At 53.9% G+C, this 14,995-nt stretch overlaps 1 protein-coding gene across 5 annotated transcripts; it reads left to right on the top strand.

Moving 5' to 3' along the window:
* Positions 1-3,347: 3,347 nt before the first annotated feature.
* Positions 3,348-10,919, top strand: LOC148218214 (class I histocompatibility antigen, F10 alpha chain-like). 5 transcript variants are annotated; one of them, XM_088157946.1, is made up of 8 exons: positions 3,348-6,216; positions 7,583-7,846; positions 8,103-8,378; positions 8,609-8,881; positions 8,974-9,081; positions 9,180-9,215; positions 9,335-9,366; positions 10,443-10,919. In XM_088157946.1, the coding sequence occupies exons 1-7, from the start codon at positions 5,733-5,735 to the stop codon at positions 9,358-9,360; spliced, it is 1,467 nt and encodes a 488-aa protein (XP_088014072.1). In that variant the 5' UTR covers positions 3,348-5,732; the 3' UTR covers positions 9,361-9,366; positions 10,443-10,919. The 5 variants fall into 5 exon arrangements, with proteins under 5 accessions (XP_088014072.1, XP_088014073.1, XP_088014075.1 ...); XM_088157947.1 differs by having other exon boundaries at positions 10,457-10,919; XM_088157951.1 differs by lacking the exon at positions 3,348-6,216 and adding an exon at positions 6,304-6,521.
* Positions 10,920-14,995: the final 4,076 nt, after the last annotated feature.

Genomic DNA, 14,995 nt, shown 5'->3' on the forward strand with positions numbered 1-14,995 from the left:
TGCCCGGCCCCTGCTGCCAGCTGAGAGCGGCTGCCCCGTGCAGAGAGCTCAGGAGAGGAGCAGAGTGTCAGGAGTGGCTTTGCTCTGGGTATGGCCCTTCCAGAGGGACGGGAGTTGGAATCTAAACTTCAAGGGAATCAGTAAAAGCCACTGCATGAACGCTGAGGGTTTATTGAAGGGTCCAGTTCCATCATTCCTTGGCCACACCCCTGAGGACTTTTCCAGCTGACTTCACTACTGCATTCTCACACTGAGAGAGGGGAATCTTTGTGCTTGGTTTCCTCATTGCAGCTGTCTTTGACAGTGTTTGTTTCTGTCCTCAGCTGATTTTGGCCTCTGTGCTCAGCTCAGCCCTGAGCAGGACCAGTGCAGCTCCATGGTGGGCACTGCTCACTGGATGGCCCCAGAAGTTGTGACCAGGTCTCCTTATGGCCCCAAGGTGGACATTTGGTCCTTCGGCATTGTGGCCATCGAGATGGTGGAAGGAGAACCTCCTTACTTCAAGGAAACAGGGGCTGTGGTAAGAGGCAAATTCTCCAGGGTTTGCAGAGGCCTGTGAGCACAGGCTGACCCTGCACTGGGAGGAGCTGCTGGAGGTTTCTGCATATTGGGAAGGGAATTCCCAGAAGACTCGAGGCTGAACACAGATGAATATTCTGCAGTCTCCAGCAACAATTTGCTTTGGGTTTCAAATTGTTGCAGCTCTTCTGTCTATGAGGATGACCTGAAAATGTGAAGCCAGTGTATCAGCTCTAATGTTATCTTGCAAAAAAACCACAAACCAACCCCAAAACCCAACAAGCTTTCTGAAGGAGTTTCTAAAAGAGGTTTTTAAGAGAGGTTTAAGTTGAACTCCCCCCTGATTTTTCTCACTGGGAAGCTTGTCTAAAACATGAAGATGATTGCTTAACATCCCTGTAGTCCAACATATTTCCTTCCTAGTCCAAGCTACTTTCTCTGTCATCAAGCCTGAGCTTTCAGCAACCCCAACCTCCTGTTCCTTGCCTGGAAATTTCTGGGATGGGGCATCAGGAATTCATTTACTTCAGTGTCAGTGGCACTGCAGACATGTGTTTGATGCAATTTAAAATAACACACGCAGACCACACTGACTCTTGAAAATGGCCTGTAAAGCTGGTGTCCGTATTTGGAGGAGCAAAATGTGCTGTTTCTGATGGAGGTTCCTACTAACAAAGTCAGACAACGAAATTGCCTCTCAAGGCAAGATCATTTGGATATTGCAATGGCTGTGGCTGCATCAGGGTTTGGGGTTATTGGTTGGCATAGAAAAATGAGCTGTGAGCAGCATCTCTGCCAGGGAGGAAACTGCCCCCGGAGCTGGGGCTGAGTTACCGGGGTCGATGTGAGCAGCTGTGGGTGTGAAGGAAGCTGGCACAGCGCTGCCTTTGCTTTTCCTGCAGGCTCGGGCTCTGATCCGGCAGAACGGGACCCCGCAGCTGCAGGAGCCGCGGCGCCTGTCGGCTCTGCTGCGGGACTTCCTCGAGTGCAGCCTGGACTCGGACGACGAGCGGCGCTTCTCTGCCCAGGAGCTGCTGCAGGTGAGCGCGAAGCGGCTGCAGGGGAAACAGCAGCGCCAGGGAGGGCTTTTCTTGGGGGGGGACCTCCGATAATCTCCAGCCTCGCTGCTTTTCACACGCAAAGCAAGCAGAATCCTCGCCTGGTTGGGGTTGGCTGGGTCCATTCGAGGTCATCTGGACCTGGTGACCCACAACGAGCAGGGACATCTTCAAGTGGGTCAGAGCCCTGCCTGACCTGAGCTTGGATGCTTCCAGGGAGGAGGCACCTCCCACATCTCCGGGCTCCCTCTGTCAGTGTTTCCTCTGGTAAAAAAAAATTCTTCCTTAGACCTAATCTGAGCTCGCTTCCGTCTCTTGAGTTTCAAACCATTCCCCTTCGTCCAGGAACTTGACTCTGGAAAGTAATGGTTCATTTCTTTCTTTTTTATCCTTTGGGCAGCACCCATTTTTATCATCAGCCAAGCCTCTCTCCAGCCTGACCCCTCTGATCGCTGCAGCAAAGCAACCACGGGTGCAGCAGAGGAGACGAAGCACTTGAGAACAGCTTTTTGTTACAGTAGTTAGGACAGTTAGTTATGGTAGTTAGCACTGCTAGTTAGTTAGGGTCGTTAGGACTGTTTGTTATGGCAGTTTTTTGAATAAAAACTCTCTTAAAACCTCAACACCCTTGTGTCCCTGCCTTCTCCCCCTGTGACTCAGCTGCCCCGAGCAATGCGAGGGGAGAGCGGGCCCAGCCTCGCCCAGAGCTGAGCCCCGGCAGAGCCCAGAGCAGCCTCGGCATCTGCAGAGTCAGCCTGGAAGGAGGCGCTTGGAGCCTCCTCGGCTGCAGCCGCCCCTTGGTTACAAACTGTGCGTGGTGGGAAATGCCACTGGTTCTGCAAGAGGGCAGAAGGGGCCCGGGGAAGGCCCAAGTGCTCCATGCAAGGGAAAAACCCACCCAGTGTTGGAGAGAAAGCACGCTTTTATCCCCTCCAAAAATGTAATCCTAAACCAAGTGGAACAGGGGAAAGGGAGGAACCCCGGACCTTCGGGCCCTGCGAACCAAAGCGTCCCGCGGGTGTTGGTTTCTGCCGGGCTCGCTGCCCCCAGCCCAGTCCAGCCCGGCCCAGCTCAGCCCAGCCCAGCCCAGCCCGGCTCAGCCCAGCTCAGCTCAGCCCAGCCCGCGGGCAGGGACACGCGTTTGGAGGAACCTGCGAGGGCGAGCAGGTGAAGGGGCTCCGGCAGTGACGGGTGAAAGGAACAGGGTGAATGTGACTTAAACAAACCCTGGGAATCTGCTTGGAAACAGGGCCAGGGACTTGTAGGTAAGAAGGAACAAAAGAGATTGTCACTTCTAGAAAATGGTGCTAATTGGCATGGACTGTTGTTCAGCCAAGGCTGTGTTAAATTCTTGAACTAGAGAAGAACAGACAAAAGAATTATGAATATTGTTTTACTAAAAAAAAAAAAAAAAAAAAAAAAAAAAAAAAAAAAAAGCAGGTGTGTGTGGTGCACATTGGAGGGGGAGATGGAGTGGACAGATCGAGAAGTCTGAACCTTCCAAGGTACAGTCCCGGGGACAGGGCAGCCACCTCTGTACTGCAGACAGGAACCCGGAACAGTGACACGATCTGACTGTGACCCCCATCCCCTGTGTGGGGACAGGGGAGGGAATGGAGAATAACAGGAAACCCGGGAAGGAGGGAAGGGTGAGGGGAAGAGGTTTTCCTAGGAATTATTTTCTCATTCTCTTGCTCTGAGTTGTTTGATAATGTTATGAATGACGTTCTATTTTTCCAGTTTATCAAGCAACAAGACTAAATGTAGCAGCAAATTTTTAATAGTAACAATTATAAATGGATACAATTAAAGTATTGGAGAAGAATACAATCAAAATGCATATATTTGAGAATATAATTTAGTATAATTGAGGTTCGTATAAAGCATAAGCAAAACTGACCGGGGATACGGGGAGTGGCTCCCATTCCTCACGTACCAAAGCATCAAGGCCAAAAATCCTATTTATATACTATATGCTACAGAAGTTTCTAGAGAACTCCTCCTAGTTTCTATTCCTAAAATCTACATCACTATGTTGTACGGCGCATGCTCTACTAATGGGTTAGGGGGTCTCTCATCCTTTTGAGGGTCTTATTTCCGATGAAGGCTCATCATCTTCATCAGTGTCCGCTGTGTGACCTGCAGGTAGTGCATGCCCACTGTGTGACTGAGCAGATGTTTTCCATAACAAGACTTGAATTAAATCCCATGCTTGGAATCGTCCCATTTTGGCCCATTTCCAGGTCAAAATTCTATTTCTAGATGCTACTTATCAGACCTATGTCCTTCTACTATTCGCTTCCAACATCCTCCTTCGACTCCCAACATTTGGAAGATGTCCTTTGTCCTGTCTCACCCATCTCCCCCCTCACTCTGTAACAATTATCTTCTATTGATCTAAATACAATTTTGCTAATATAACGACAATTAGCACGAATCACATTTATCACAATAATAAATTCAATTAATTTCCCCAAGTCAGGTGTATTGACCAGTGATTAAACTCTCCCCGCCCTTATCCAGACCCTCGAGCCTTTCCTAATGTGTTCTGTTCCCTGCGCAGTGTGAGGAGGGAAGAGACAGAGAGGTTTTGGCCTCTCAGTCATCCCGTGCTCCGGCCCGGGCTCCTACAGAGGCTGCAGGTGGGTCCCGTCTCCATCCTGGACTCACCCCGACCTCCCGGCGGTTCAGGGCAGCAGCGCTTCCTTGGCCTCCTGCCCGGGCCAGGCCCAGCGCCAGGGCCCCGCCTCAGGCGAGGTTTCCAAGAAATGGCGGAGTTCGGGGAAAGGGAGGAGGAGTCCGTGCCGTGTGCAGAGCCCGCCCCTCGCTGCGATTAGCTGAATATGCCGTCACTCCTCGTTCTCGCGCTCTGATTGGGCAGAGGGGGACAAGCCCCGCCCCAGTGCTGCAGGCGAGGCGCCCCTGGCGCAGCAAAGGCGCCATTACCGCAGCGTCTGTGGTGGCCCAGGAGGGGCCGCGGCGGAACTCGGAGGCGGCCCCAGCGCTGCGTCCCGAGGACGGGGCAGCCACCGCTGTGCTACCCCCAGGACCCGGGACGAACCAGCGCTGTTCCGGCACCGGCTCCTGCCGAGGCCCCAGCGGGAAGGAGACCGCGGGCAGCCGCTCCCGCAGCGCCCTCAGCCCAGCGCCAACACGGGCCGGCACCGGCACAACCAACCCGCCAGAGCCCCCTGCCGCCCCCTCGGCCCGCAGCGAGCCCCGAGCCCCCGCACAACCGAGCGCGGCTCCCACCTGCGCTGGGGCCGCCTCCCCGGTGGTTCCCAGTCTCCCCCTGTATGATCCTGGGCATTCCCAGTATGATCCCAGTCGCCCCCAGTCATTCCCAGTATGGTTCCTTTCACTCTCAGTCCCTCTCAATAAGAGTTCAGTGTCGCCCCAGTTCCAGTATGAACCCAGTCACACCTTCTATGAAGCCATTTCCCCCCCCCGATGGTCTCAGTTGCTCCCAGTATAAGTCTAGTCGCCCCAGTATGATCCCAGTATCTCCCAGACACTTCCACTATGAGTCCGGTTTGATCCCTGCCACCTCCAGTATGATCCCAGTTACTCCCAGATACTTCCAGTGTTATTCCAGCCACTCCAAGTTGGACGCCGTCAGTCCCAGTATGACCCCAGCCTGGGCCAGCTGCTCCCAGTATGATCCCAGTTACAACTGCATTATTCCAGTTTCTCTTAATCACCCCTGCTACAGATCTGATCACTCCCAGTATGATTCCAGTCAATCCTAGGATGATCCATGCCATTGCCAGTCTCTGCCAGTATATATCAGTTGTCCCCTGCGTGCTCCCAGTAGCCCTCAGTGTGGTCCCAGCATGATCCTGGTGCCCCAGTTCTGCTCCCAGTGGGTTCTCGTCCCAGTCCTGGTGTACCTCGGCGTCCCAGTCTGTCCCAGTACCTTCCCAGCAGCCGTCGTCGTTTCCCAGATCCTGCCCTGCCCTATTCCCGGGCACTGAGACCCCCCCCTGCACCCCCTTTCCCGGGAATCCTCCTCTGCCAGTCCCTGGCTCCCCTGTTTCCGTGACCCCGGGGACCCCCAGACCCCCATTCCCGGCCAGCCCGGGGCACCTCACCCCCAGGCCTCCTTTTCCTGGGAAACCCGAACAGGCACGGGGCTCTCCAGCCGCTCTGGGATGTATGATCACCCAAAAGAAAAGGAGAGAACAGGAGAGGGATAGAGAGAAGGAGACTGGGAATCAGGGATCGGGGTCACAGCGCCCAGTCCTGCTCCGCCAGGGGTGGGACCAGCACCCGCAGGAAAAATTGGATCGCGGTGCTCCCCCCGCTCCGGGCCGAACCCGGCGGGTTCCGGGCAGAGTTCGAGCGCAGGGTCCGGGAGCCCAGCACAGCCCGGCCCGGGGGTCCCGCAGTGCGGGGCTGTGCAGGGTCTCAGGTGGATCCCTGAGGGATCCAGAGGTGTCCCAGGTGTGGATCCGGGTGAATTTCCTGGAATTCCCCCTTTCTCCCTCCCCCCCGCGCTCCCTCGGGCACTTTCACTTTCGCATCTCTCGAGCTGCGCCACAGCTGCGACCGCCGACGGCAGCGATGGCTCCAGCGCTGGGTCTGGGGCTGCTCTTGGGGCTTCTGGGGCTCCTGGGGGGCCCGGGGGGCGCGACAAAAGGTGAGTGAGACCCTCCGAAACCGGGACCTCCCTGAACCGCAATTCCTGGGCACCAGGATCCCCCTAAATTTCCATTTCCGAACACCGGGAACCCCCCTAAAACTCCGTTCCCGGGCACGACATCCCCCGGAATCCCCATTTTAGGTCGTGTGACCCCCCCAAATCCCCTTCCCCAGCACTGGGACCCACCTGTACCTCCTTCCCCAGGACAGGGACCCTCCTGTACCCTCTCTTCTGGAGAAGATCTGGAGATCCCCTTGAACCCCAATTTCTGGTCACCGGCACCCCTTGAACCTCCATTTTGGGTAACCAGAACCTCCTTGAGCCCTGAATTCCGAGAAGGAAACTCCCCCTTAACACGCATTCCCCAGCACTGGAACCCCTGAACCCTCGGTTTTGGGTACGGGGACTCCCCCGTACTCCCTTCCCCAGCACCGGGACCCCCCTGCACCCCTATACCCGGGACTGGGATCCCCCCGCACCCCCTGCAGTGCCCTGGGAGCCCCCTGCACTCCCATTCCCAGATCCGCCCTTTTCCTCGGCTTTTGGACCCCCAGATCTCCCAAATTTCTGCGTCACCCCATTTCTCCATTCCCGGCGTTTCCTGGAACGGGGTTCCAGGGGGTCCCCCGGGGTCCTGGTCTCAGCGGAGATCCAGATGAATTCCCTGGAATTCCCCTTTACTCCCGTCTCGTTTTCGCGTCTCCCAAACTGCGTCCCCGGAATCCGCCCGCCTCTCCCTGCCGCAGCTCCCCCTTTCCCGTGACCCAGGAAACCCCTGGACCCCCATTCCTGCCTTTCCCAGATCCCAAAACCCACTTGTCTCAACTCCAGGGACCCCTGGACCCTCTTTCTTGTGCACTGGGACCCCCTGGGTACCCCATCCCGCCTCTTCCAGGTCGTGGAGGGTCCCAGGGGGGATTCTGGGCTCTGGGACCCCCTGAATTTCCAGTTCCCGGGCACTGGGACCTCCTTGCACTCCCTTATCCAGTACCAATCCCCCCCTGCACCCCCTTTCCCATCCATCCCACCTTTCCCATTTCCAGACCTCCCTTTTCCTGACCCCATGGACCCCCATTCCTGCTTTTCTCAGCCCCCCTTTTCCTCTGCATCAAGGGCCCCCGAGCCCCTCATTCCAGTTATCCCGGGTCTCCCCACCTTGTGACCTCTCTTTCCTGGGCACCTTTCCTGGAACCCCCATCCCACCTCTCCCAGTCCTTGTATCCCCCTTTCCTTGGCACTGGGAGTCCCCTGAGCCCCCATTGCTGGACACTGGGACCCCATGCACCCCCTTTCCATCTCTCCCAGTTCCCCTTTCATTGATCCATAACTCTCTCAACGCCCCCAAATCTCCGTGTCCCCCCAGTTCTCTACTCCCTGCATTTCCTGCACGTGGCCGTGTCGGAGCCCAGCCCAGGGATCCCCCAGTACATGGTCACGGGGTTTGTGGATGGGATCCCCTTCGAGCGCTACGACAGCGAGCGGGGCCGGGCGGTGCCACTGACACAGTGGATGGAGGATGGAGCCGAGCCGGGATATTGGGATAGGAAGACCCAGAACTATGTGAAGGACCAGGATGTGGATGCCTGGAACCTGGATACACTACGGGACCGGTACAACCAGAGCAGGGGTGAGTGGGGGGGATCCATGGGGCTGGAATAGGATCGCTGGGGCTTGATTGTGGATTCACAGGGCGCCAAGGGGATGAGATGGGGATCCATTAGGCTGGTATGGATATCTTGTGATCCATGGGTTGGGATGTGGATCCATGGGGCTGGGATGAGGCTCTGTGGGTCTCCATCAGATTCTGGGGCTCCATCGAGCTGGAATGGGGCTCTGGGACTGGGACATAATTCCATGGGTCTCTGTGGGTACAATCCTCTCAGGTCTCCACACCGTACAGTGGCTTTATGGCTGTGAACTTGTATCTGATGGGAGTGTCCGTGGATCCTACCGGCTTGGCTATGACGGGGGGGAATTTGTCTCCTTTGACCTGGGATCCAGGAGATTCGTGGCGGCCGACAGCGCTGCTGAGATCACCAGGAGGCGCTGGGAACGTGAAGAGAACGAGGCTGAGGAGTGGACAAATTACCTGGGGCAAGAATGCCCAGAATGGCTCCAGAAATACGTCAGATACGGGCAGAAGGAGCTGGACCACAAAGGTGGGAGCAGAATTCCTGTGGGAATGTGGGATTTGGGAACGGAGGACTTGGGAATGCAGTAATTCCAGTGGGAATTCCATGGGCAGATCTCACCCCTGTCCCATTCAAGTGGGAATTCCATGGGCAGATCTCACCCCCATTCCATTCCCATGGAATTCCATGGACAGATCTCACACTGATCCCATTCCCATGGAATTCCATGGATGTCTCTCACCATTATCCCATTCCAGAGCCCCCTGATGTCCATGTGTCTGGAAAAGAGGAACAGGGGATGCTGATCTTGTCCTGCCACGCGTACGGATTCTACCCCAGCTCCATCGCAGTCAACTGGATGAAGGGGGATGAAATCTGGGATCAGGAGACGGAGTGGGGTGGGATCGTTCCCAACAGCGACGGCACCTTCCACACCTGGGCCAGGATCGAGGCGCGGCCGGAGGAGCGGGAGCAGTACCGGTGCCGGGTGGAGCATCCCGGAATGTCGGGGCCCGGGATCTACGCTTGGGGTGAGGCTGGGAATGTGGAATGTGGGAATTGGGAATTTGGAATGCCCAAATGGGGATTCCCCTCCCCCTCCTCACCATCCCTCGTTTCCCAGAGCCGACAGCTGGCGGGAATCTCACTGTGGTGGTCGCTGTGTCCATCATCGCTGCCATCATCATCCTCATTGTCCTCATTGGATTCATTGTCTGGAAGCGCCAATCCGGTAACACACGGGATGGGGGCTGGGAAGGGGCATGGATCCACCTGGCACTGTTCTGGGAATCCTGTGCCACCAACGCTGATCCCACTGTTTTTCCACAGGGAGGAGGGACAGGAATGAATACAGCATGGCAGCCAGTGAGTACCAGTGGTGGATCCAGCTCTGGATCCCCTCTGTGCAGATCCCAGGATGGATCCTGGGGTTAATCCTGGTGTGTGATCCGTGCTAGAATCTCATGGATCTCCTCTTTCTGCAGGAAATGATGTGGGAACAACGGCTTGACCACAGGTACGGAGTGGGATCAGGGTGGGATTCTAGAGAGGGATCGGGGCAGGATTGGACTGATTGGGATCAGGGAGGGATTCTGGATCAGAGCAGGGGTCCAGAGCAGGATCAGATGGAATTGTGGAGTGGGATTGGGGCTGGATTCTGGAGCGGGATCAGGTGGGATGGATGGGGCAGGATTGGTGCAGGGTGGATGGGGCAGGATTTGTGTGAGATGGATGGGGCAGGATTGGTTGGAATTCCAGAGAGGGATTGGGACAGGATGGGTGGGGCGGGATTACGTGGAATGGATGGAACAGGATTGGTGTGGGATGGATGAAGTGGGATCAGGGAGGTGTTCCTGAGCAGGATCAGTTGGATGGATGGAGCAAGTTTGGGACAGGATCAGGTGGAATTCTGGAGCAGCTCTCACTCTCCATGGGCTCCAGCCAGGTCCATCCTGCAGGATGGGGACAGGGACAGGGTGACACCATGACCCTCTCTCATCCTGGCAGGAATCACTGCCTGAGCAATCCCCAGAGCTGGATCCAGTCCCTTCCTGTGGTAGTCGATTTGGCTGAGATGGACTGGGATTTAGCCCAAATTCCCTATAAAGAAAGCACAAATTTAAGACCTTGGGAGGCAGGCTGTTAAAAAGCAAGGCCTTAGACATTAGGTTTGGCCCCTGCCCTGCAGATGCAGAGGCTTTAGCCTAAAACCATGGGATTTGTAAGGACATGTCAGGCATGCCTAGACACGTCCCTAATTCTCATTTGTCTTTGGACCTTTGCCCTCGGGTATCCCTGTGTATCTCCCCCCCCCTGGTCTTTGGATGCAGCCTCTCAGATCACATGTTCAAAGATGGATGAAAAGGATATCACAGGCACACCATCATTCCCATCCCGCTTATTATTATTATCATTATTATTATTACTATTATTATTATTAGCCACGCTGTAACCCGGTCAGGCTGGTGAAGTTGCCACAAAGGGAAGAACCCCCATTGCATTACAACAGGCAGCCATATCAGATTCCACCTGTTCCAGGTTAAATTCACGTGAAGGGGAAACTGGATTTACAGAGATATCTAATGGCTTTAGGTTCCACGTTGCAGAAGCTCCAGAATTACATCCTGCTATCCAGACCCATAGGACTGGACACACCTGCACATCCCTTCCAGCCTGGACACTGGGTCTATGTGAAGTGGTGGGACAGTGATCCTCTACAAGCCAAGTGGAGAGGACCATTCCAAGTCCTGCCAACCACCCTCACCTCAGTCAAAGTTGCTGGCAAAGGACCCTGGATTCACTGCTCCAGAGTTAAGGGTTCTGCTCCTGAAACAACTGAAAATACAGAGACTGATGCAGATAAAAATATGTTTTAAATTATTCCTTTTTTGTGCCTAAAGAACTGTTTGTAATAATCAGGATTCGTCTTTGCATGATAGCCAACTGTGCAAGACATTACTACTGTTAGATATTTACTGTTAGATATTTATATATTATTAGATATTTATCTGTTGTTAGATGTTTACTGTTGTTTGATATTTATCTATTAGATATTTATTTACTGTTAGATATTTACTGTTGTTACATATTTATCTATTTATTGGGGGTTAGGTTTCTTTTCTTTTGTTCCTTCTTACCTATAGAATTTTTCCCATGAATTGCTAGAAAATTCTAACTGCAGCTACTGGTTAGTGCTTTAGAAAACAAAAGGTTGGCCTGGCCCAGGTAAAAAGGAGGGCGGGGGTGGGCAGCTACTCAAGGCTTTGGGTTTTGGAAGACACGTTTGGAGCTGCTCTTGCTCAAGGAGAGGAAGTCCCCATGACCCAGCACAGAGCTGCTGCTCCTTCTCCTCTGGGGTGAGCCTCTGCTCGTAAGAGCAGCCACTGACCTAAGGCCTTATTAACCCCTTCCTCACTAAAAGAGGCACCGATCACCCTCTGCTCACACCCAGCTGCCGCTGCCCGCTGCTCCTTCAGCGCTGCTCTGAGTTTCTCTGCGCTGAAGCCCCGCCCTGCCCTGCCCTGCTGGGACGTCCTGAGGTTCCAACTCCTGCCGAAAAATTGCCTGATACATCTCGTCCACCAGCCCAAGATCTTTTGTTCATTCCTGCTGTTCTAGCTTAGTGCTTTTCAGTCCTGCAGGGGCACTGGGATTGACTGCCCCAGAGCTTTGAGAAGCAAATCCTCTCCTCCATCCTTTCCCATCTCGGCCACAAATGCTGTCACAGGCTCCCTGGTTCTGTTTGTTATTAATTCCATAGTTGTTGTTTTCTTGCCTTGTTATACATACCAGTAAGAAACTGTTATTCCTATCTCATATCTTCGATTAAAACCCCCTTAATTTCAAAATTATAATAATTCAGAGGGAGGGGGTTTACATTCTCTAGTCCGAGGGAGAGTCCTGCCTTCCCTAGCAAACACATGTCTTTCAAACTGAAAGAAATTTTGGTGCCCAACATTCTCTGCGGAGAACTTTGTTTGTGTTTCCAGGCCAATGGCGGCTCGGGCCCGGGCCCGTTCCAGGGCTGTTCCTCATCTCCGCCTTTGCCCTCCCACAGCCCGGGGGGCCCTGAGAGCGCGGGCCGAGGCTGGGCCGTGTGCAGAGCCCGGCCCTCGCTGCCATTGGCTGATTGTGCCAATGTCACTCCTGGTTGTCGCGCGCTGATTGGGCAGAGCGGGGACAAGCCCCGCCCATGAGGCGGGGTGCAGCAAAGGCGCCATTGTCGGACAGTTTGTGTGGGCCCGGCAGCGGCGGCAGCTGCCCGAGTCCGGTGAAGCCGCGGTGGAGCTCGGAGGCGGCCCCAGCGCAGGTGGGAGCCGCGCTCGGTTGTGCGGGGGCTCGGGGCTCGCTGCGGGCCGAGGGGGCGGCAGGGGGCTCTGGCGGGTTGGTTGTGCCGGTGCCGGCCCGTGTTGGCGCTGGGCTGAGGGCGCTGCGGGAGCGGCTGCCCGCGGTCTCCTTCCCGCTGGGGCCTCGGCAGGAGCCGGTGCCGGAGCAGCGCTGGCTCGTCCCGGTTGCTGTGGGTGGCACAGAGGTGTCTGCCCTGTGCCCGGGGCTGTGCGGGAAAATTCCCGTGGCCAGAGGTTTGTGTGCATAAAGGAGACAGAGGAGTCCTGTAAAAGTGACTTCGTTCATGAACAAAGGGAGACGCCATGCGGCATTTGCCATGCGGTCTCTCCAGTTGTTGTAGTACGCAGCCTCCATTTTATTCTCATTTTCCCGGCTGCATTCCCCCTCTTCCTTTCGCCACCGACTGAGGTACTTTGAAGGCTCAGACTTCCCGATCCGACTACTGCATGTCCTCGTTAATATGTACCTCTCCTTTTGTATAACATCCGATATTCATGGCTTTGTTAAGTGTTTCTCCTTCTCGAAGGTCAGGCACTGAGCAGGATCTTGGCTGAGCAGCTGTCTCTGGAAATTAGTAACAGTTTCTGAAAACGATGGTTTCTCCCATTACTTCCTTTTATACAAATCCCTGGCCCTATCTCCAGGCATATTCATCTTACTCCTCTCAAATCCTCTTCTTATTTTCTCAGTAATTATCTTTACTGACTTTAATGTCCATTGGCTTAGTCTCTTTTCCTGGATCCTCATTGGTTTGGGATTATTCTCAGTGACCTCATTCCCTGTCCTTTTGTAGCCGTTTCTGGATCAGGAGGCCTGGCTGCCACCTGCATCCCCTTGCTCACCTGCTGAATGAGCTGCACTCAGCAAGGTGTCGTGCATGGTAAAAAGATGAGAGTTGCTGCAGCACATCAGAGGAGGAACTGCATTCGTTTAACCCATGGCGCCCCAAAAACTTGTCTAATTCTCATCCTTTCTACATTTCTACCAGAATATGAGCTACTTTCTACTTTCATTTGTTATCTATTTCACCAGTTTTCCGTTATTATCTGTTTGCAAATAGCAGTTTGAATAATCTAATTTTCCACAAATGTCGCCTTCATCTTTGGCGTGGTTTGGTTGTCATGAAGGTCAGGAGCTGGGTCTGTCTGCTTCATTATTATTTCGAGGACATCTTGTCATCTAGTCCTGTAGTTCGAATGATAAATGGGTATTTTCCCCAGCAGTGTTAATCTGCGTTTCTAAAGCTCTTCTGACTGCCTGGAACCAAAGGTTCTCTTCCAGAGCAGGAGTTGCGTGACTCACATGTGACCCCCCCACAATCTGCTTTTTACTTGATATCTTTAGTGTTAGAGAGTCAAGGCATTACTTGATTCTGGGCAGGATGTGCAACAGAAATAATTTCATCCACACATAAGTGCCCGGGTGTGCAGAGAAAATCATTCCATGACACGTGAGTTTTACTGGATTTTTCCTGAACTTTATACAGTCTTAAACCCTTTGGAATCCGTTGGTTTAGTGTTCATTGCTTCTACGTTGGATAGTTCTTAATATCTGGTATCCTATTGGCCCCGTATTACTTTTCCTCTGATGTTAATTAGGTCCACATTTCTGGATTTCCTTCTCAGCCTTTTCCAGACCAGGTGCCTCCATGTATGCCGGGGGCAGTGTCTGGGGTGGGTGTTCCTTGATGTTTGCTGGTGTTTCCTTGATGTTTGTTAGCCTTGTGGGTATCTTTTGGGCTATTCCCAGCCTGTTGAGATGTTAAACTCACGTTCATTTAGTGTAACATCCCTTTAAAAACACACTTAATAATTCCTTTCTCCAAGACAAATGCAAATCAAGCCTGCCTAGAGAAATAATTCTGAAAACATTTTTCAACTTGGTGTATTTTCTGACCATGGGATCCCGGGCAGCCCAGTGTGTGAGTGTAACTGAGGGGCAGAGTGGAATTGTGCCGTTGTCTTCCCCAGCAGCTGTGGCAGTGCAGGCACAGAAAGCAGCGAAGCTCCAGCAGTGGCAGCAAGGATTGGCCCCAGTGTGTGGAGATGCCAAAGGAGGGTGCCCAGGCAGAGGATTTCAGCAGAGGATCTGTGGGCAGGCCCAGGGGCTTGGCCCGATGTGGAGCCCTGGCTGCTGCTGCGTTGCCTTCAGTGCAGGGTCAGTGGTGCCCTCCCATGCTGCTCCTGCAGCCGGGAATTCCAAATCTCCGGGGCTTGAGAGCCCCTGAGCCCAGGGTGAGGGGTCCCCCCGTGTTGAGCTGTGCTGGCGGCTGTTTCTGTGCTCAGGGACTCTTGGAATGGGCACTTGGCCACCAGTGGTGCTTCTTTGCACTCCTTAGGCAGGACCCGATGTCCTGGGTGGATGTTGTGAACAGCAAAGTGCCAAGGCAGGCTCTGTGCCAGCCCAGCTTCCTGTGGCAGAGATTTCACAAGAGACAGGATTCTGGCCACAGACTGCTTGAAATATACATCCCTTATCTCCAGCCCGCACTAGGTGGAGAATTACCAGGGCAATGAATTGCAAAGATCACTTCCAAGGGAGATAATTGAATATCTGCCCTGGGTCTGGCTCTTATTCTTGCCCAAGCCAATGGCAAAAGCTGTATCCATTGCATCTTGGTTTCTATCACCAGCTTCCAAAGGAGTTTGTTTATTTCCCCATTCCTTTTTTCTACCTGCCCAGAGCTCTGGAGGTGCAAGGGCTTGTGGAGGTCCCATTGTATTCCTAAAGCAGCCATAACCCCCTGAAGGATCTTTGCTGTAAAAAGAGTTCCCCATCTGAGAGTCTGTTTTTTCCAC

The sequence above is a fragment of the Sturnus vulgaris genome, unplaced genomic scaffold (assembly GCF_052056855.1).
Source record: "Sturnus vulgaris isolate bStuVul1 unplaced genomic scaffold, bStuVul1.hap1 Scaffold_194, whole genome shotgun sequence".
NCBI classification, from domain to species: Eukaryota; Metazoa; Chordata; class Aves; order Passeriformes; family Sturnidae; genus Sturnus; species Sturnus vulgaris.

Excerpts from the sequence above, each read along its gene's own strand:
- LOC148218214 (XM_088157946.1), top strand. The coding sequence starts at position 5,733 with ATGATCACCCAAAAGAAAAGGAGAGAACAGGAGAGGGATAGAGAGAAG. Across the intron at positions 7,847-8,102 it reads CCGGTACAACCAGAGCAGGG|GTCTCCACACCGTACAGTGG; the intron begins GTGAGTGGGGGG and ends CAATCCTCTCAG. Across the intron at positions 8,379-8,608 it reads GAAGGAGCTGGACCACAAAG|AGCCCCCTGATGTCCATGTG; the intron begins GTGGGAGCAGAA and ends ATCCCATTCCAG.